At 49.3% G+C, this 21,905-nt stretch overlaps 1 protein-coding gene and 1 non-coding gene across 2 annotated transcripts in view; both read left to right on the forward strand.

The window, feature by feature from the left end:
• Positions 1-11,715: 11,715 nt before the first annotated feature.
• ANKDD1A (ankyrin repeat and death domain containing 1A) overlaps positions 11,716-21,905 on the forward strand; it is a 43,870-nt gene continuing 33,680 nt past the window's right edge. Inside the window, 2 exon segments of the mRNA XM_073212245.1 lie at positions 11,716-11,743; positions 14,952-15,440. Coding sequence (XP_073068346.1) covers positions 11,716-11,743; positions 14,952-15,440 — 517 coding nt within the window.
• On the forward strand, positions 13,957-14,070 carry LOC140843324 (U5 spliceosomal RNA). Its single transcript, XR_012120938.1, has one exon. It is a non-coding gene; the product is annotated as a U5 spliceosomal RNA (small nuclear RNA).

Here is a 21,905-nt window from a genome sequence, read left to right on the forward strand (position 1 = left end):
TTTGTCCTGGCACCTCCCTACCTGAGGCCAGCAGCTCGGCCCTCACTCTTCTCCATCCCACATATCCCTGGGGCTGGCGTTACCCACAATCAACTGCTCCCTCCACACCCACACCTGAGCCCAGAGCTGCCTGGCCCAAAGGACCAGATGAGGTGCCACACTCTGGAGTCATCTGCTGTTTGCTGACCATGGTGGCCAGACAGAGGCCAGCATTCACTGCCTATGGCCAGGTGGTTTCAAGCGTTTCTAAAGCTCCAGCCATTCATTTACCATTTTCCAGATTTTTGTTACCTAAACTTTCCATTTAATATCTTTCTTTGAATCAATTTCTTTAAAAACTTAGCCTAGAGCAAGAAGAACAAAGCTTGGAAGCATCATGCTCCCTGATTTCAAACTCTATTGCAGAGCTAAGGTGATTAAAACAGTATGGTACTGGCATTAAAACAGACACACAGATCAATAGAACTGATTAGAAAGTCCAGAAATAAACCCAATGCATGTGTGGTTAATTAATCTATGAAAAAGGAGCCAAGAACATACAATGGGGAAAAGACAGTTTCTTCAATCAACAGTGGTGGGAAAACTGGGCAGCTTCATGCAAAAGAATGAAGCTGGACCACTATCTTACACCATATACAGAAATAAACTTAAAATGGGTTATAGACTCGAACATAAGAGATGAAAGCATGAAACTCATAGCAGAAAACACAGACAGTAAGCTTCTTGACATAGGTATTGGCAATGATTTTTTTTTTAAATCTGACACCAAAAGTAAAAGCAACAAAAGCAAATATAAACAAGTGGGACTATATCAAACTAAAAACCTGCATAGCAAAGGATACCACCAACAAAGCAAAAGGCAACCTATTGAACAGGAAAAAAATAATTGTAAATAATATATTTGATAAGGGGTTAATATCCAAAATATATAAAGAACTCATACAACTCAATAGCAAAAACCCCCAAACAATCCAACTAAAAAATGGCTTTTCCAAAGAAGACATACAGAGGTCCAACAGGCACATGAAAAGATGCTCCACATCACTAATCATCAGGAAAATGCAAATCAAAACCACAACAAGATATTACCTCACACCAGTTAAAATGGCTATCCCCAAAAAGACAAGAAATCACAAGTATTGGCAAGGATGTGGAGAAAAGGGAACCCTCCTACACTGTTGGTAGGAATGTAAATTAGTGCAGTCACTATGTGAAACAGTATGGGTGTTCCTCAAAAAATTAAAAATAGAAGTACCATATGATCCAGCAGTTCCACTTCTGGGTATTTATCTAAAGAAAATGAAAACACCAACTCAAAAAGACATCTGCACCCCCATTTTCATTGCAGTATTATTTACAATAACCAAGATATGGAAACAACCTAAGTGTTCACTGATGGATGAATGGATAAACTGTAGTACATATAAACAATGGAATATTATTCAGCAGCAAAAAAATAATGAAATCTGTGACAATATGGACGGAGCTAGAGGGTATTATGCTTGGGGAAATAAGTCAGGCAGAGAAAGACAAGTACCAAATGATTTCCCTAATTTGTGGAGTATAACAACAGAGCAAAACTGAAGGAACTAAACAGCAGCAGACTCACAGATTCCAAGCAGGGACTAGAGGTTACCAACAGGAAAGGGGTGGGGGAGGGAGGGAGAAAGGGATTAAGGGGCATTATGATTAGCACACATACTGTGGGGGGCACAGGGAAGGCAGTATAGCACAGAAAAGACAAGTAGTGACTCTATAGCATCTTACTACGCTGATGGACAGTGACTGCAATGGGTGTCTCGGGGGCGCTTGATAATATGGGTGAATGTAGTAACCACAATGTTGCTCATGTGAAATCTTCATAAGATTATATATAAATGATACCTTTATAAAAAAATAAAGTAAATAAAATAAGTCAGACAGAAAAAAGACAAATACCATATGATTTCACTTATGTGTGGAATCTAAACACACACACAGCCAAGTTTATAGATACAGAGAACAGATTGGTGGTTTCCAGAGGCAGAGAGTTGGGGGTGGGAGAAATAGGTGAAGGGGGTCAAAAGGTAAAATTTTTTTTTAAATAAAAAAAAAAACCCCAGCCTAGTTCCAAACAATAATATTTGTGAAATCATGAGTTTGATGAGCTGATTAATTTTTTCCTGATTTACATTTGAATCAAGATGTTGTTTAGAAAAAAAAACAGCTCACCTACATATCATCTAAACTCACCTTATGGACCAGGTTTTTAAATTGACCTTTTGGTCCATGGGAAATTATTTAGTGGAAACAACAAAGATATGGGGGTCATACCACATAGATCTTACCACTTTCTAGCTGTTTGACCTTGGGAAAGTCACTTAACTTCTCTGGGCTACAGTTTCCTCATCTGCAAAATGAGGGTCCTCACTCCCACAACTGTCACGGGCATGGGTGTGAGTGCTGAACATGGGGCCTGGCCATGGTAGCTTTCCTCCTCTTTATGGAATCCTGCAGGATAATTCAGGCAGGAAGCCTGGTCTCTCCAGCCTTATTCTTAACCAGAAGGAGCTCCTGCATTCCGGGCTATCCTACTGTGCGGGCATGCCTGGGAGGGGGGGGGTGTTCCTTTGGCACCTTCCAAGTCTACCAATCCCAGGGGAGGTCCTTCCTGCCATCCCACCCAGGTCTCCGTGCTGCAGTGTCAGCTCCTGTCCTTGGGAGCTACCCTCAGTGGAAATGATAGGACCCCTCCTTCATGGAGGGGCAGTCTGATAATACGGAAAGGCTTGCAGGAAGCTGGGTTCAGTCCTGGCACTGCCACTGTCTCCTCGTGTGCCTTGAGCGAGTCACTGGCTCTCTCTGCACGTGGGTTTTCTCATTGGTAAAATGAGGGAGCCAACTTCAACTGAGAACCCCGCCTCCGCCCTGTGGGCCCCTCCCCACTGTAAATGAGGGGGTGGGAGGGGCAGGGACTCCTAACTTGTCCTACTGAGGGACATACATTTGTTTCCTTTCTGGTTGAGGACAGGGGAAGGGCGGGAGCAGGGCAAGTCGGGGGTGGGGGTGGAGAGGAAGTTGCGATCTGAGTGGGAGACAGGCTGCCACTAAGCTCTTCCCCCCTGGAAACTCCTCCCTGTCCCCTCCCCCACACAAACACAAGGAGGTCAAGGTGCTGCCAAGGATGGTCTGGGAAAGGTTAGACCAGTGTGGGCTGGGGGCCTGCCTCATGGACTCTCTGGACTATGCACACTGTCTCCCTCTGAAGGGTGTACTCTGGACCCCAGTCTGGGTCTCCTAAATGAGGTGGGGTTCAGAGACCACCTAGTCTAATCCCCTCCCCTGCTTTTACAGAAATGGAAACCGAGGCCCAGAGAGGTACAGTGACTTGGTTAGGGTCATGCAGTGAGTTGGCAGCACAGTGGGACATGAACCTAGGAGTCCTGCCCCGCCTTCCCACCTTTCCTCCCCCAGCCCTGATGACAATCCCAGGGAGATTTGGGGCATCTATAAAAATTGCTCTAATTGATTCTTTTTATTTTTTATTTTTTTTATTTTGTTATCATTCATCTGGAATTACACTAGGAACATTATGTTTACTAGACTCCCCCATCACCAAGTCACCTCCAGCTCTAATTGATTCTTAACAGGAAGTGTGGGCTTTTTGCTCTGAGTTGAAAACCACAACCACTATACACATACACACAAACACATGTTCCCCCACTTACACACATTTATCCCCTGTTGCACACAGCTGCATGCACAGACACAGAGCCACCTGCTCTTACAGACAAGCATTTAGGCACACAGATGGGACACAGTGGTACGATTCTCCCTGGTGCCAGGAGATGCCCAGCCAGAGGCTTCCACCTTGTGCCCTCTGACCTGCCTTCCATTTCCTTAGCGGTGTTGGGGGGTAGATTTGAAGGGGTGGGGTTGCTCAGAGTTCACATGGCAGACTAACAGGGAAACCAACAATTTGTCCTGGGGGCCCAGTGAGCCTGAAGAAATGGGCCTTGGAGAGGTTTACGAATTTGCCCACAGTGGCCCTGCATATAAAGGATAAAAATTACATTTGAATACAGGTCTGTTTGACCAAGAGCCTAGGTTCCTGGTTTCACAGACACATCCTTCCTCATGCCAAAGTAGCTGATTCAGTCAGCAGCACCTCGTATACCCACGAAATCCACGGAACTTCTCTCAGACAATATAGAACACAAAATAAAGAACAAGAATATTACTGGGAGTTTAGGTGGAGTTGAAGGAAGCTCCATGGAGGAGTTGGCATTTGAAGCTGCTTTAAGAATGAATGAAATTTTACTAGAGAGAAAGTGGGAAGGGCATTCCTAGAAGGGGGAACAGCATAAGCAAAGTTAGTGCAAGAACGTACAGGTCAGAGCACAGGGACAATGGAGTAGGGGGGTGACTGGAGAGACAGGTGTGTGGTCAGAGATCTGAGATGGGGATGGAGGGTTGATGTGCATAGTCAGGGGGGTGGGAAGAGCTTTGCGTGCCAGGCAAAGACATTTGGATGCCAGGATATTCTGGCAGGCGCTTAAGGAGTAATGTGACTCTATCAGTCCTGTGTTTCAAAGGCTCACTCTGACGCCAGGAAGAAATATAGTAGTGAGTGGATCCAGGGGGGCAAAGCTGAAGCAGAGGGGACCAAAGAGGAGCTGTTACAGGCCTCCAGGCAGAGGTCATGGCGCTAGAACCAGGACTGGACAAGTGGGAGGGAGAGGAGAGTGGGTAGGAAAAGAGAGACAGCCTGAGAACAGGAAGGGACTCTCAAGGATTCAGGCAGGGATGATTCTGTAGCCAGGAGGTGGAAGCTTCTGAGACTACCCGGGGTCCACCTCCACCCTAGCCCAGGCCACTGGGCACGGGCTGGAAGGCCTCAGAGATAATCTCCCTTACTCCTGCCTCCCTGCATTTCCAGGTTCTGCCCACCCAACCCACTTCCCATGGGGGAAGCAGCAGGGATCCCCACTTGCAGGCAGAACAGTATTTCTCCATTCTCCATTAGCTAAGGAGCAATGGTCAATCTCTCTGCAGAGCTGGAGGGACAGCTCTAGCTACCAACACTGGTCGCAGACTCTGGTTCCACCAGCAGACTCTGCCCTTACGCACGGCGCTGGTGCCTCTGGAAGCCAGATGGGGCTCCTGTGGTTACTTCCTTAACTGACTGCCATGATGGAGCTGTACAGTCACTACCTGCCACCGTTGGGGGTGCTCGTGTTGATTGGCCAGGCCTGGTCACATGCCCAGCTTTAGTTGCAAGGGAGGCTGGGAAATGGTATCCGGCATACCTCAGTCGTGGAAGTTGGGCTATACTCATGAGTGGAGAATGCCCCACACATAGGAAGGGCTTTCAGATGTTAGGTGGCCAAGAGGAATCACAAATGTCCAGTAAGCTACCTTATGGGGATGTTGGTGAGAATCAAATTATATACTCCATGTAGAAGTGCTTTGAAAACCATCTGACATTAAGAACATGCTCAGTGAATGTTAGCTCTCATTCTGTTAAACTGTACAGCCCATGGGAATAGGAAGTGGGCCTCTTTTTTGCAACCTGCTATACCCCTAATGTCTCGCATGGTGCCTGGCACATAGTAGCTTGACAAATGTTTGTTGCATGAATATCTTGCTCCTCAAATCTGTGCTCTGTCGAACCTTTCTCTCCTCCCCTTTTTCTTTTGCCCTGGCTGTGGCCACAGCATTTTCCAAGGCGGAAAGTGTAGGCCGAAACAGAAAGAACACTATAGGAGAGGTCAGGTGCCCATAACTCAGCTCTACCACCAGCTCACTCTGTGGTCTTGGGCAAGTCATCTCCCTTCCCTTGGTTTGGGTTTCTGCACCTGCAAAATGGGTACAATTATCTCTGCTCCTCTGCCTCACATCTCTGGTGTGATGGATGAATGAGCAAATGTGAGAAGCTGGTTGTTAAGCAGCAAAAAGCCGCCTGCATCAAGGCCGGGGAGGAAGCAGCTGCTGAAGCCATCCACTGAGAAGTATTAAGACTCCACCCCAGAGGACCCGCTTGTGAAGACTGGCTGCGGGGAATACATGTGGGGAAATGGCCTTCCTCTTCCCTCAGTGAAAAGGCCTGGTGTTCATGTATCTGTGAACTGAAGCTATTTTTATGTAGCACAACTATGATTATGCTTCCTGACGGGGAAGGGTGGGGAGTACATGTGAGTCATCAGTGGGATGGTCAGGCTGCCCAGGCTTACACTAGGCTGCCCACCGAAATCATACCTACTTCAAAAAATTACTCCTGGCCTCTGCCTTCCCCAGGTAGGGGCCCCACAGTGGATAGTGCCACGGGCAACTGACGGCAAAAGGACTAGATCAGTCACTGGGCTCCAAGCCCATCAATCATGGCTGCCAGGTGGGCTGTGGGCTGGCAGTGCCCCTGGGTGGGAACCTGAGGACCCAAGGAAAAGAACTGGGATAAAAGGATGAAAAGGATTTCACTCCCTGTAGTATTGGCTGGCTGGAATTTAAGTTTCAACTAGGGTGTATCGGGCATAGACTGTGTGCCCACACTGTGTTTAGGGGATTTACATGTCCTTTTATTGAATTCTTACAACTCCGAACCCCCAACCCGCTTAAGTATAGGTGATCTGCCTCCATGTTATAGAGGAGGGCACCGAGGCTCTGCGGGGACTGACTGACTCAGCCCCACAGCCCTCCTGACTGTGAGCTCTGGGATGACGGGGCCAATAGGAAGAAGGTGATTATTTTTTTTTACTAAAAGCACAGGGAAAGGCTTCCCTGAGAAGGTGACACTTGAGCTGGGCCCTAAACAATAAGCAGGATTTCACTGTCTGGTGGGGCAGGGAGAAGGAAGGACATGTGACATAGAAGGGCTACAGCATAGGCAAAGGTATGGGGGTACGTCAGTACATGGCTTCTTTGTGGGTGTCAGGTAGCTCAAGGTGGCTGGGGAGGGGCAGGTGCAGTTGGGGCAGGCAGAAGGGAGGGCCTTGCATGCCAGGCTAAGGGGTTTGGGCTCCTTAGGGTTCCTGCAGAGCTGTGCAGGCCCCAGGCATTCTCCCGGAAGTATGGTCATGCAAAGGGGGGCAAATAGCCCACAGAGGGAGGAAGGACAGGGGGTGGTCTGTCAGGCCCAGAGGAAACCAGGTAGGTTTCCTGTCCTGAAGCCTGAGTTGAAGGGTTGCTGTGGTCCAAGGGCTCAGCCTCCATCAGAACTTCAGGCCTGGCAGGGCCCCTTTCCTGTGCCCCTCTGTGAGCACCTCCTTCGGGACAGTGCTGCCTTTACGTCCAGTATTCCCACTGATCCTCACAGCCACCTGCAAGGTGAGTTTTATCACCCTTCTGTCATGGGGGAGGAAACAGAGGTTTAAAGAGGTTAGAGGACCTGCTCCAGGTCACACAGCCCCTCTGGGTGACCTCATGGGGCCCCCACCATTATCCCACAACAAAACAATCTCTCTGAGCCCTGCTTTCAGTCAGGGGAACAATAACCTTCCTCCACAGTAAATGGGACCCTGAGGCCAAACGCAACTGTAACTTGTCTGCCCCCCAGGCACCCTAAGCATGACTCAGATGTTAAATCTGAGATGTTTTGTTCACTCCACATATTACAGATGGGGACACTGAGGCCCAGAAAGGAATGGCCCTGCAGGTGGCTGGCCAGCCTCTTCTGAACCAGGGTCTCTCATCGGGGCTGTAGCGCAACTGTGAAGTTGAGCAATGGGGGACACGTGAGTTACAGTGCAAGGCCTTGAGGGGCTGGCCCGTGGGATGGGATAGCTCGGGTTTTCAGGGGGATCAGAGCCAAAATACACTCAGTCCCTTCATCCCACTTGAAGCACTTCAGAAAATTCAGGAAAAGAGTCTTCTTCCCAGGACACTTCTATCTGCCTGAAAAATGTGCTAATAACTATACAAATTTTGGTGACATCAAGGTGACTGTGTCCTCTAGAGTTGTGCAGCATACAATTTGCATATGTGGTGGCTGCCCAGCTCTGAAAATGGAGCTAAGTCTCTGGCAAGTCTCCTCACTTCTCTATCCCCAACCTTCTTTTCCTTACCCCTTTTCACAGACCCAGGGGCCCCGGGGGCCATTTCCCACCAGGGTGGGAGAGGGAAGGAAGGACAGAAGCAAGGGAGAAGGGGGGAGAGTGTGAAGGGCAGTAGAGGAAAGAGTAGAACCTGTTTCTCTTCTCAGAAACTGAAACCAAAAGTCGTGGCAGGAGTCAGTGTGACCTGCCTAGGTCTGTGGCAAAACACTAAGGTTGCACAGCCATGCTGAGGAGCAAAACTACTGTATTGGAGGGCAGCAGCCCTGGTCAGGGACACCCTACCTGCCCCCTTGGTGTTACCTAGACCAGGCCTTGCCCTTCATGGGGACAAGAAGTGTGCAAGAGTCTGCTTTCTCAGGATTTGAACGGCCCCACCAGACTTACAGTGCCTGGCACTGGGGTTAGGATCGTTCTGGAAGCAGGAGGGGGTAGCCCTGAGCCTTGGGGCAGCTGGCCTCTGTGTGTCTGGCATAATGGAGATCTTATTTTCCCAAGTCGACCTCAGGACATGTGAAATGACAGGGATTTTTGTGGCCCATCGGGCAGTGAGAGGTCATTTAGGTGCCACAACATTGAATTCTTTGGAGCACTTGATGCCTTATTACAACAACAGGACAGGAGTTTGAAATTAGGATTGCCTTTTAAAATTCAGATTGTGTGGTCACTATTTCCTGTGACCTGTATGGTTCAGCGAGCTGGCTGTGGCCCAGGAATCCAGGTGTCACCCCTCCCTGGCAGTTTCCTGGATCCTCTGTGTATGGAGGGATGCTGCCCTAGAGTGCCACGGCTCCCAGCTGCAGGCCGCACGGCCCCTGGTGGGCTGAGGCTCTGTGTGTACTCATCTTTGCCTCTCACATGCTGACAGGAGTGTCTCCTCCCCTGGGGAGGTTCTCAGGGCGTAAGCTCCTGGCTCCTCCATTGAGTCCCTTGTGGGCTGACACCTACCCTGTGTTGGTGTCACAGAGTCAGAAAAGAAGGGGACAAATGCAGGGAGTGGTGGGAGAGGGTGGTGATAGACTGACCGGTCAGGGCACAGGGGACCCTGCGCCTACTGTTTCTCAGCCCTGTGGCTTTGGACAAGTTCCTTTCCTCTCTGAGCCACAGCGGCCTCATCTGGAGATGGGGATGATTTAAATAGCTGACTTTTACCGAGTACGCACCATGGGTTAGGCACTGTGTTAAGCAAACAGCATGTCGTTACTTATTCACACAGTACTCACAAGGGCCTCTAGCGTGCAAAGGACACCATGAGGTCAGCTGAGGAAATAGAGGCTTAGAGAGTTAAGTGACTGCCCCAGGTCACGTGCAGATGAGTGGCAGAGTGTGCACCCCAGCAACCGCTCACTCCCAGTGCTCTGTATGGGATGGACCCCCGCAGGCCTATGGGGACAGGTGTGTGGGGAGCTCAGTGCGGGGCTGGCCCAGGGAGAGTGCTGTCTGGTGGTGCTGTTATCAGGGAGGCCAGGCCGGCTGGCCCAGGAGGCACTTGTAGCCTGAGTTCAGGGGCTTGGGCAGTGGGAGTCCGGCCAAGCAACCCCACAGGATGCCGTGGGAGGAGGCCCTCCCACTCGGGATTCCAAAAGGCCATGTCCAACAGGAGGGGCCAAGCCTGCCAAGGGCCCCGGGGAAGGGTTGGGCCCGCCCTGAGCAAGCTCTTCACTTGTGGCCTCAGATGCCCTCACAGAGTAAGGCAGTGGAGTGAGTGATCACATTAGGGTACTCGCAGGACCCAGGCTGAAGAGCATGGGCCCGGGAGTGCTCCCGAAAGCAGGTCCCTGAACGGCAACGGTGAACCCACTGGGGCTGCCTCTTGGCATCTGGCTTAGCTTCCCTTCCCAGGACCCCAGGGGCAGAATCCATTCCTGGCCCTGGACCAAGGGCCAGCAGAGAGACAGCCCCTGGCAGAGGGACTGTGACTTGCTATAGGACTCCTCCTATCGGCCTGTAGGCATGCCAGAGAAGACACGGGTCTGCAGTGCCCAGCCCTGAGGCCTGGACACACATGCACACAGCACCCAGAGGGACCGGATACGAAGGCCAGGCTGGATGGATGCAGGAAAGCCACAAGACACCTGGTAGCCCAGCTAAACCCAACAGGCCAGAGACCTTGATGTACTCCGGCCTCCTTTCTCTCATACGCACATTCAACCTGTTAGCAAATCCGGTCAGCGCGTTCCTTTCCTCCTGCCATCTAAGCCACCGCTCTCTCTCCCCCAGGACACTGCAACAGCTCCCTCACTGGCCCCCCAGCTTCCACGCTTGACCTCCGCAGGCTGTTCTCAACTAGAAGCCTCAGCAATAGTGTTACGGGTCACATCTCTCCTTCCTTCGGCCTCCCAGCGGCTGTGCCTCACAGCATTCGCCTCTTCGATTCTCCTTCCTACTCCTCTCCCCCTCTCTCTGCTCCAGCCACTTCCACTTTCTTGCTTGTCTTTAAAAAGGCCGGGCATACCCTCTGATCTCCAGGCCTTTGCACAGCGGTTCCCAGAATGCTCCTTCCTTGGGTATTTGCAAACCACCTGACTGCATTCCAGCTTGCTCAAGTGCCACTGCATTTCTCAGTATTCCATCAGAATACAGACTCAAATTAGGATTATTCGAGGACTATTCACAAAGATGTGGATGGAAGGTGAAGAACCCCCAAGGGAGTGTGCAGTGCCCAGGCCTAAGAGCATGGGGCGCCTTTGCTACTCCCAGGCCTGAGGGGCAGGGAAAGAAGTGGCTGCTGGCATCAGGAAGGAGAGCACGGTGGGAGAGGGCCGCCTGGCAGGAGCTATGGCCCCACAAGGAGGAGCCAGAGGACTAAGCCATCCTCCCCTCCTTCCTGGCTCTCGGGCATGGCTCTGCATTGGTGAACCAGACTGGACCGCAAACAGATGTTCCCCAGCAGTGTTGCTTTCTCAGCCACTCCTGCCCCAAGTCTTCTTACCCTGCTCCAGTGCCTTCCATGTCACTTATCTCCTAACACATTTACATATTTGCTATGGTTATGTTTATTGTCTGTAAGCTTCAGGAGGGCAGACATTTTGATCTCTTTTGTTCTCTGCTGTATCCTAAGAACACTGACTGGCACATAGCAGACACTCAATAAATGATCCCTGAATAAATGAGTGCCCACCCAGTCTCCCTGGGCACCACTGGGAGAGCCTTTGGGTCCTTGGAGCCCCTAACTAGGGAAGATCAGTGGGCGGATGCTGCTGTCTGGGGCTCCGGGATCAGAGGGAAGCCAGCGGAGACTGGCTGGGTAGAGGAGGCCAGCCTGGAAGCCTGTGCTCTGAGCAACCTCCCACACCTGGGGTTCCTCTCCCCAGGGCTGTGACATTGAGACCAGAAGGACTGTCCTTGGCAAAGGCCTTACTGTGTTGGGTCTTTTGAACAAGGTGCTGCTCTGTGAAATCTACCTCATGCATCAGCTCTTTGAGGGCATATCTGGCCCTTCTCCTGGGCCTCCAAGGAACGTTTCCTTCAAGGAGACCTGAACTCACCCTGCAATGGAGGTCCAGCAATTGTAGGCTTGGGGCTGTGTTCTAGGCCTCCCGTGGCCAGGCCTCAGGTTGCCAGGGGCTGGGAGGGACTGCCTGACCCCAGGGCTGCTCTTGCTGGGCTCTTGGGCTCCCTCCCCTACGGGTGCCAGCAGTGCTGGGGCCTCCCTGAGATGGCATTGCCACACCCTCAGTAAGCCTTGATGTCCTACAGAGAAGACTCAAAACAAGGTGAGTCCAGCCCTGCCCTCCAATTGTAAAGTGTGCATTTTCTGTAAGGGGGTCTTTCAACTAAAAGCTATTTCAACCCCAAACACCCATAGCATTGAGAGTAGGAGCCTTAGAAAATGATATTAATCTTCCTCTGGAAAAATAAACGTTTGAAACTAGTTGGAAACTTCTGCAAAAGGAAAGGAACACACCACACAAAACCCAGAAGTCTTAAAAGTAAAAGATCAATAATTTGAACACATAAAAATAATTTTATTTTCAAAAAGCAAAGTCAAAAGACTGCACCCTGGCAAAACTATTTGTAACATAATGTCAGATACAGAGCTAGTTTCCTTGACATACTCATGTTAGAAATCAATATGAAAATAAAAAGGTCACTGAATTTTAAAATGGACAAAGTACATAAACAGACAATTCAGAAGGAAAGAAAATTTTACATGAGCAGTAAATACATGAAAACACGCACCCCTTCGCTCATAATTAAAGACATGCATAATGAAATAAAAATGAAATATCATTTTCAATGGCTCAATGGCCAGATTGGCACCAATTAAAATGTTTTTAAATATACAGTGTTGGTGAGGGCCTGGGGTAAAGCAGATCCCACATTGTTGGTGGGGATGTAAACTGACCAATATTTTGAGAGCAATCTGGAAATAGGTATTGTGGTTGGAGTAAAGGTGGCCATAAATTCTTTGACACTTGCTCCACAGAGAGGTGGGGGTCTGTGTCCCCTTCCCTGGAATTTGGGCTGGTCTGTGAGTTTTCTGACAAATAAAATACAGCAAAAGTGACACTGTCCTAGTTCCTATTGTATCCACTTACCTTGCCCAGCAGGTTCCACTTACCTGACCCCGATTACCTGACATCACTACATTGGGAGAAGCCCAAACTCCAGAGCATATGACAGCACGTAGAGAGAGAGAGAGGTCAAGGAGCACCGAGGCCTAGTCATGTGACAAAGCCAACTTGGAAGAGAATCCAAGGTGAACCAGCCAGGCAGAATCCTTCCTGAGTTCCTGGCCTACAAAATCACAAATAAAAGATAATGGTGGTTTTTAGGCACTGAGTTTCTGGGTGGTTTCTAACAGCAGCAGGTAGCAGGAATAGCTAACTGAATTTAAATCTACCCTTTGACTGCTGGGTAATTGTACTTCTCTGAATCTACCCTACTGAAATGTCTGCCCTGGTGCATAGAACACCCACCCGACCAAAGAAGTTCACTGCAGCCTTGTTTGTGATAGCTCAGGACAGGAAGCTATCTGTCCCTCACTAGGAGACTGGCTAAATTAATTCTCATATATCTAGTTAATGTGCCTGCAAAAGCCTGCAACAAGAAAGGTCCCATTCAGAGTCCTCTGAGGCTAGGGTGACATAACAGAGTGGTTAAGAGCATAGATTCTGGAGCTATAGACTCTCGCTCTACCATTTGTGGTCTGTGTGACTTTAGGGAAATCATTTAACCTCTCTACCACAATTTCCTCATCTGTAGAACAGGGATGGTAGTCATAGTACCTACTTCAGAGGGCTGTAGTGAGAAATAAATGAATTAAAATGACAAGCCTGGTAGATATGTGTGCTATATGTATTTTGAAGATGCAAAGAGCTTGGAATTTAAATTGAGTTGGACCAGAGTTTCAATATCCTAGACAGAGTGCAAAGCAAAGGCTCTAATAGATTGCTAACCTGGTACAGGGAAGGGAGATTTGATAAATAAAGGCTTGAAGGTGGTGGTTGGAGAATATATTTAAATAAATGAACTCATACTATACTTCCTGTTCTGTGTCTTGCTGTTTTTTAGAGATTCTTCTTAACCCAGCACTTTCAGACCCATTCATTTCTTTTTAACAACTGCTCAGCATTGCACCGAATGGCTGCACCTCAATTTATTTCACCATCCTGTTTTTTTTCCATTTTTATTGAGAAATAACTGACATATGTCACCATATAAGTTTAAGGCGTCCAGAATGATGGTTTGTTGATTTACATAGATTGTGAAATGATTTCCACCCCCTATTAATAGACTCTTGGGTTGTTACCAGCTTTTTGCTAGAGTTACAAACAATACCGCAGCAAACATTCTTGCACATTTCTTTGTCCTATTGCTGCTAGTATTTCTGTGGGGTAGATTCTCAGAAATGGAGTTTTTGAGGATAAAGTGCATGTACATTTTTAAAAATTCTGATAGCTCTTGTCAAATTGTTCCACTATCTGTATTCTGGTTTCTCTTCAGTATATAAAAATATTTTGCCTTTTACTAAATATTTCCATGAAGAACAATTCTGAATTTTCAACCAATTTTTGCTTAGGAAGGGCTGATCGTATCACTGTAATAAAGGATATTTTAAAAAATTGTTTCAATATTTCATCCAATTGGAAGTGTTATGATCTCCTCATCTTCCAGATGAGAAAACCAAGGTTTGGAGAATGATGGTCTTGCCCTGCTCCACCTTCTCAGCCCTTAACTCCCCTTTTTCTTTCTGTTTGCTATGTTTCCCCCATCATCTCCCCACTCCCACTCCAACCTTCTGCCCCCCACCCTGAGCCATGCGGGCAAGGCTGGAAGAGCCTAGGGCCATGGGCACTGCCTGTGGACACTGCCTATGGCTGGATGGCTTCTTACAAAGGCCTGCGATCCAGACCCCAAGTTTCCAGGTGAACTGGGCTTTCACAGCAGACTAGACGTTGCCCCTGGAACGCTGTCTCATTCCCAGCCCAGGAATGGCCAGGTCATCCCATCCCTTCTCTAGGCAAACACCTCTAGGAAATTAAGCCTTTAGAAGTTCTTTTGGGTTAAGCATTGGACCCATTCTGCAGGTTTTTTTAAATGCACAATAATCTGACAGGAACCCATAGTCAACTTCCTAAGCCAACTTCCTAACTTTCTGTGGGAATAAAGTTTCTCTATTTTTTCTTTCAGTTTTAGAAAGGTTCATAGTAACTTACATGCCTGCTGCAACTTCTTCCTCGCCCTGCCCTCTTGGGCCAAGTGCCTGGACTTGGCAGGCAAGAACTCTCCCAGGCAATTCTGGGGGAAGCCTCAGAAACAGAGCAGCAGGAGCACGGCAGGGAGGACCCCCTGGGGAGACTCGAGCGGGGCGGGCACCCCCATGCCCCGCGCGGAGCCTCCCCCTCACCAGCGGGCCTAGGCCGACTGCAGCCCGTACCCCGGCCTGTCGTCCTCACGGCCCTCTGGCCGCTGTCTTAGTGCCGGAGGTGGGGTTCCACCGCGCTGCCCTGCGGGAACTGGGCGGTGGCGGGCGCAGCTCTTCGCCGCCTCCGGCTCACCCGCGTGCCCACCACGGGAACTGCGGGCAGGCCGCCGCCCTGCCTCCTGCCGGCGAGTTCCGGGAGCAGGTTCCGGGCCCGGGCTGGGGCCGGCGCCCGCCCGTCCCTGGCCCCCTCGTCGGACACCTCCGCACCGGTGTACCTGCTGGCGCTGCTTTCAAAGGCTTTGCCCGAAACCGCTTTCCTTCCCCACGGGAGGGTTGCCCCGGCAGTCAGGGGCCCCAGCGGCCCCTGCCGCGCCAGTACTGGGCTTCACCCGCGGGCCCGGCCCGGCACGGACACAGCCCCGCGTGCAGCGCCTTACGGACCCTTGAGCTCGCCCTGGGAGAAAGGCACACTGGATTCCACCCTCAACTCTCACCTGCCTGCAGTGTGCCCCTGGGCGGGTCCTTAACCCTCGGAACCTCATGTACCTCCTCTGTGAAATGGAGCCTAGGTTTACCAACACTTGCCTCACAGGGCTTTCAGGATGACTCTGGGACAGTAGGAGGGCCAGGCGCAGAGGAGGAGGGTGACAGTCGCATCCATAACGGAGCACCCACTGTGTGCTGGGGCCTCTCTAGGCATTTCGAATCTCGCAACCGCCCTCACATCAGGGCTTGACCCTAACTCTAACTGTAACCCTATCCTCACCATACACCTTACAGAACACATAACTGTAACCCTAGACCTGGCCCCTGGGCCTGACCCGTCACCGTCACCATCGATGTCAACCACACTTCGTGATAAACCTGAAGTTCAAACTCGTCAAAACCCTCACATCAGAGCCATTTCATAATTCTAATCATAATCCTATCCACCCGTGAACATTACAGAACACATAACGCTAACCCTATCCATGCCACTGGAACTGACACCTCAGCGTTACAATCGATGTCAAACATGCCTCCACATGACACTGAAGCGCAGTATTGCCTTGGCCCTCACATCAGAGATGGACACTAATGCTAACCGTAAACTTAACCTCCCCATACACCTTAACAAACACCTTACTTAACACTAGCCCTGCCTCCTGGACCTGAACTCTCATTGTCACCATCAACCTCACCTAAGCTTCACCCTTAACCTGACGTTCAAACTCACCCTCATCCTCAAATCACAGCCGGTCTCTAACTCTAACTGTAACCTGAACCTCCCCATACACCTTATAGTCTCGTAACCCTAACACTAGCCCTGGCCCCTGTACTTGAACCCTCACCGTCATCTACGCTTCACCATAACCCTGAAATACAATCTCGCAACTGCCCTCACATCAGAGCTTGACCCTAACTCTAACTGTAACCCTATCCTCACCATACACTTTACAGAACACATAACTCTAACCCTAGACTTGCCTCTGAGCCTGACACTTCAACGACACCATTGACATCAACCACGCTTCACAGTAAACCTAAAGTACAAAATCGCCGACAACCTCACATCAGAGCCGTATCCTAAATCTATTCATCATCCTATGCACCCGTGAACATTACAGAACACCTAACGTTAACCCTATCCTTGGCCACTGGACCTGACCCCTCATGGTTATAATTGAGGTACCCCATGCCTCCCCATAACACTGAAGCACAATCATGCCTTGGCCCTCACATCAGAGATGGACACTAACTCTAACCATAAACCTAACCTCCCCATGCACCTTAACAAACACCAACCCCTAAACCTAGCCAAGGCCCCAAGGGCCTGACCCCTCACAGTATCCGTTGAGATCACCACCCCTCACCATAACCGTGAAACTCAGTCTTGCCATCGCCCTCACGTTACAGCCGAACCCTAACTATAACCATAACCCCATCCTCCCTGTATACCTTACCGAACATGTAACCCTAACTGGCCCCTGGACCTAAACCATCATTGTCACCATCAACCTCACTGAAGCTTCACCTTAAATCTGTCATTCAAACTCACCCTCACCCTCACATCACAGACAGTCCCCAACTCTAACCATAACCTGAACCTCCCTGTACACCTTACAGATCTCGTAACCCTAACCCTAGCCCTGGCCCATGGACTTGAACCCTCACGGTCATCGACGCTTCACCGAAATGCTGAAATTCAGTCTCGCAACCATCCTCACATCAGAGCTGGAACCTAACTCTAACCATAACCTGTACCTCCCAGTACACCTTAGATCTCGGAACCCTAACCCTAGCCCTGGCCCCTGTACTTGAGCACTCACTGTCATCCACGCTACACTAGAACCCTGAAATTCAATCTCGCAACCACCCTCACATCACAGGTAGACCCTAACTCTAACCGTAACCCTATCCTCACCATACACCTTACAGAACACATAACTCTAACCCTAGAATTGACCCTGGACCTGACCAGTCACCGTCACCATCGACGTCAACCACGCTTCACAGTAAACCTGCAGTTCAAACTTGCCCATGCCCTCACATCAGAGCCAGATCCTAAATCTAATCATAATCCTATACACTCGTGAACATTTCCGAACACCTAACCCTAACCCTTTCCTTGGCCACTGGACCTGACTGCTCACGGATATAATCGATGTCACCCACACCTCACCATAACACTGAAGCGCAATCTCACCTTGGCCCCCACATCAGAGAAGGACACTAACTCTAACCATAAACCTAACCTCCCAATACACCTTTACAAACACCTAACCCTATCTCTAGTCATGGCCCAAGAACAAAACCCCTCACGGTCTCCATCGACATCACCCCCACCTCATCGTAACCGTGAAACTCAATCTCGCCATTGCTCTGACATTAGAGCTGAACCCTAACTCTAACCATAACCCAATCTGCCTGTACACTTTACCGAACATGTAACCCTAACCCTAGCCTTGGTCCCTGGTCCTGAACCCTCATAGTCACCATCAACCTCATCCAAGCTTCACCATAAACCTGACGCTGAAACTCACCCTCGACCTTCCATTAAAGCTGGTCTCTAACTCTAACTGTAACCTGAACCTCCCCGTGCACCTTACAGAACACGTAACCCTAACCCTAGCTCTGGTTCCTGGACTTGAACACTCACTGTCATCCACGCTTAACCGTAACCCTGAAATTCAATCTCGCAACCGTCCTCACATCAGAGTTGACCTAACTCTAACCACAACCCTATCTTCACCATACACCTTAGAGAACACATAACTCTAACCCTAGACCTGGCCCCTGGGCCTGACCAGTCACAGTCATCATTGATATCACCCATACTTCATGATAAACTTGAAGTTCAAACTCGTCCACGCCCTCACATCAGAACCATATCCTAATTCTAATCATCATCCTACCTACCCATGAACATTACAGAACACCTAACCCTAACCCTATCCTTGGCCTCTGGACCTAACCCCTCACCATTATAATTGACGACACCCATGCCTCCTCATAACACTGAAGCGCAATCTCGCCCTGGCCCTCACATCAGAGATGGACACTAACTCTAACTGTAAACCTAACCTTCCAATACATCTTAACAAACACCTAATCCTAACCCTAGCCATGGCCACAGGGCCTGACACCTCACGGTATCCTTTGCATCACCCCCGCCTCACCATAACTGTGAAACTCAGTCTTGCCATCACCCTCACGTTAGAGCTGAACCCTAACTCTGTAAGGTGTACAGGGAGATTCAGGTTATGGTTAGAGTTAGGGACCTGCTGTGATGTAAGGGTGAGGGTGAGTTTCAACGTCAGGTTTATGGTGAAACTTGGGTGAGGTTGATGGTGACTATGAGGGTTCAGGTCCAGGGACCAGGGCTAGGGTTAGGGTTACATGTTCGGTGAGGTGTACAGGTTGGATAGGGTTATGGTTAGAGATAGGGTTCGCTCTAATGTGAGGGCGATGGCAAGACTGAGTTTCACGGTTACGATGAGGCGGGTGTGATGTCGATGGATACTGTGAGGGGCCAGGCCCTGTGGCCATGGCTAGGGTTAGGGTTAGGTGTTTGTTAAGGTGTATGGGGAGGTTAGGTTTACGGTTAGACTTAGTGTCCATCTCTGATGTGAGGGCCAAGGCGAGATTGCGCTTCAGTGTTATGGGGAGGCATGGGTGATGTTGATTATAATGGGGCTGAGTCAGGTCCAGTGGCCAAGGAAAGGGTTAGGGTTAGGTGTTCGGTATTGTTCACGAGTGGATAGGATTATGATTAGATTTAGGATCTGGCTCTGATGTGCAGGCGTGGGCGAGTTTGAACATCAAGTTTACCATGAAGCGTGGTTGACGACGATGGTGACGGTGACGGTGACAGCTCAGGCCTCGGGGCCAAGTCTAGGGTTAGAGTTATGTGTTCTGTAAGGTATATGGTGAGGATAGGGTTACAGTTAGAGTTAGGGTCCACCTGTGATGTGAGGGCAATTGCGAGATTGAATTTCAGGTTTTGGAGAAGCATGGATGACAGTGAGAGTTCCTGTACAGGGGCCAATGCTAGGGTTAGGGTTACGAGAAGGGGTGCTCTGGAGTTGAACTTGAAAGCATACTTTTAGTGTGAAAGGACAGGGCAATGACCTCTGAGTGGGAATTGGTGGACTCAGTGTTATGTGTGAGTCACGGAATTATAAACTGTGCCTGCACCCTGGAGGAAATGTGCTGCAAGAGGGACAGCGGAAGTAGGTATAGACTGGGAAATTGATGCAGTCTCAAAAAGTGACTATTAGCTAGCCATGGAGAAATGTTGGGGAAGAGTTGTTCTAAGCAAATTAAATAGCAAGTTTGAATATGCCAATTACTGGCTGTGGGACCTCAGGCCTGTGGCTCCCTGTGCACCCCAGTTTTCTCCCTGGAAATGAGGTTGATAACAGCATCCACCTCACAGGGAAGTGGGGAAGAGTGCATGAGCTAATGCTGATAAAGGACTGACACAGTGGCTGGGTACACAGCTGGTGTTCAATAAATGATAACAGCTCAAAGAGATTAGATCTTGAGAGAAAATAGATATACAAGCCTTAAAAAAAAGAAATGGATTGAAATGATGTGGACAGCCCAGAGCAGTGCTTCTCATATTTTAACATGCACAGGATTCACCAGAGATCTTGTTCAAGCACAGGTTCTGATTCGGGGAGTCTGGGGTGGGACTCGGGATTCTGCCTTTCTAACAGAATATTGCCCAAATAACAAAGGAGCTTGAAATCAAGAAGGTAGATTTTGAAATACAAGTCATCATTCAATTTTGTAAAAAAAAAAATAATTTCTCAAGATATGAAGTAAGTACAAAGAGAAGCCAGGAGGGCTCTCTTGTGAAGGAACTGCCACCAGGGCCTCTCAGAGTGACCACTGTGCTGCTTCCCCCCATGGATCTTCAGGGCTGGGTTGCTACAGACCATACCCCCAACCCACTGGCTCCGCAGATGGGGAGGCTGAAGCCTGCAGAGGGGAAGGGACTGACCTAGGTCACCAGCCTTAGAGTCTACGAAGGAAGCTTTCCTGGGAGGCCAGGGGCTTAGGGATGGGGTGCTGTGGAGTTGAACTTGAAGGACGGCAAGAGATAGGTAAGAATGGGCCAGTTTGGTACAGACTGAACTGGTACTGTGATACAGTGAGTTTGAATCCAGCCCCTACTGCTTGCAGCTGTGACCTCTACAAGTTACTGGACCTCTCTCAGCCTCAGTTTTTTCATTCATTAAAATGCGGATGACGATGTCTTTTGCTGTGAGGGTTAAGTAAGGCAATGGATAAAAAAATTCCTGGCCAGAATGTGGGAGCACTGAAGGCTGGGGAGACCTCCTAGATGAAGTACACAGGACCTTCTGGGCTTACCTGGAAACATTAGATGGGTGTGGCTCATCCTGGGCCAGGGTGGCTGGTCTGGTAGGAATGGCCAGGCTTTTGTCAGTCACCCCATTTCCCAAGGGTTTCTCTACTGCTGACTCACTCAGATTTCACCTCCAGTTTCCCCAGGGAAAGAATGGAGACACAGACTGTCTCCAGGCATCAGTGTACAAGAAAAAGGGATAAAGCAGCAGCTACTTCATTTTGCTGGCCCAGGTCCATGGACATCAAGGATGGCAGCTGGGCAGCTATGCCAGCCAAATGCTCATTGGCACCTCTGAATCCATCTGGGATGCCAGGGCTTGGAGAGTGATTGATTGCCTGCTGTCTGCGGCTTTGACTCCATCAGGGTCCTGTCCACCTGCCAGATGCTCCTGATCAGGCTCTTGAATCAGACCACCTGGGTTAGAAGCCAGGCTCCGCCACTTACCCATGTATGATAGGGGGAGTTATTTACCCTCTCTGTGCTTCAGTTCTTCCTCCATAAAATGGTGATGTTAATGCCCATTTCATAGGGTGCTTTGGGGGACAAAGTGAGATAATCCACATGAAGTACTTAGTTTGGGGCTCATTAATTGTTAGCTATTATCATTATGTTATTTTTCAAAGGCCATCTCAAAAATTCCTCCTCCAGGAAGTCTTACTGAACTACACTAATCACTGAAAGATATTCTTCCTTCTCTAACCCCAGAAGGACTAGTAATGGCTTCTTACGTTGGGGTAGAGACGCCTGGGACTCCACCATCCCCAAATCTTAAGAGGTTGTAAATACTTTAAAGCCTAAAAGACAAAGAAGAGGAGACAAGGACAACCCCAAGGGTCTGAAGTACAACCCATTCTGATGTGTTTAATGTGTACCTTTTTGTTTACAAGTGCCTTTGCAAATCTGTGTTGTTTTGTCCACATGCATTTTTATTGTTATCTTGTTATAAGTCTCATTTGGTTGTTCTACTATTTCTGCTCAGCTCTGGATGTTTGAATACACCTGGTTCCTTCCTTGCTTCTCTAGTTGCACAGAGCCACATTTTATCCATCAACTCCCCAACATGGACACTTAGGTTGCCTCCAACTCCCAGCAACCACGAAACAACCAGACAGCAATGAGCATCCTCTTACATGTCCCTCTATGAGTCTGT

The sequence above is a fragment of the Manis javanica genome, chromosome 8 (assembly GCF_040802235.1).
Source record: "Manis javanica isolate MJ-LG chromosome 8, MJ_LKY, whole genome shotgun sequence".
Classification (NCBI taxonomy): Eukaryota; Metazoa; Chordata; class Mammalia; order Pholidota; family Manidae; genus Manis; species Manis javanica.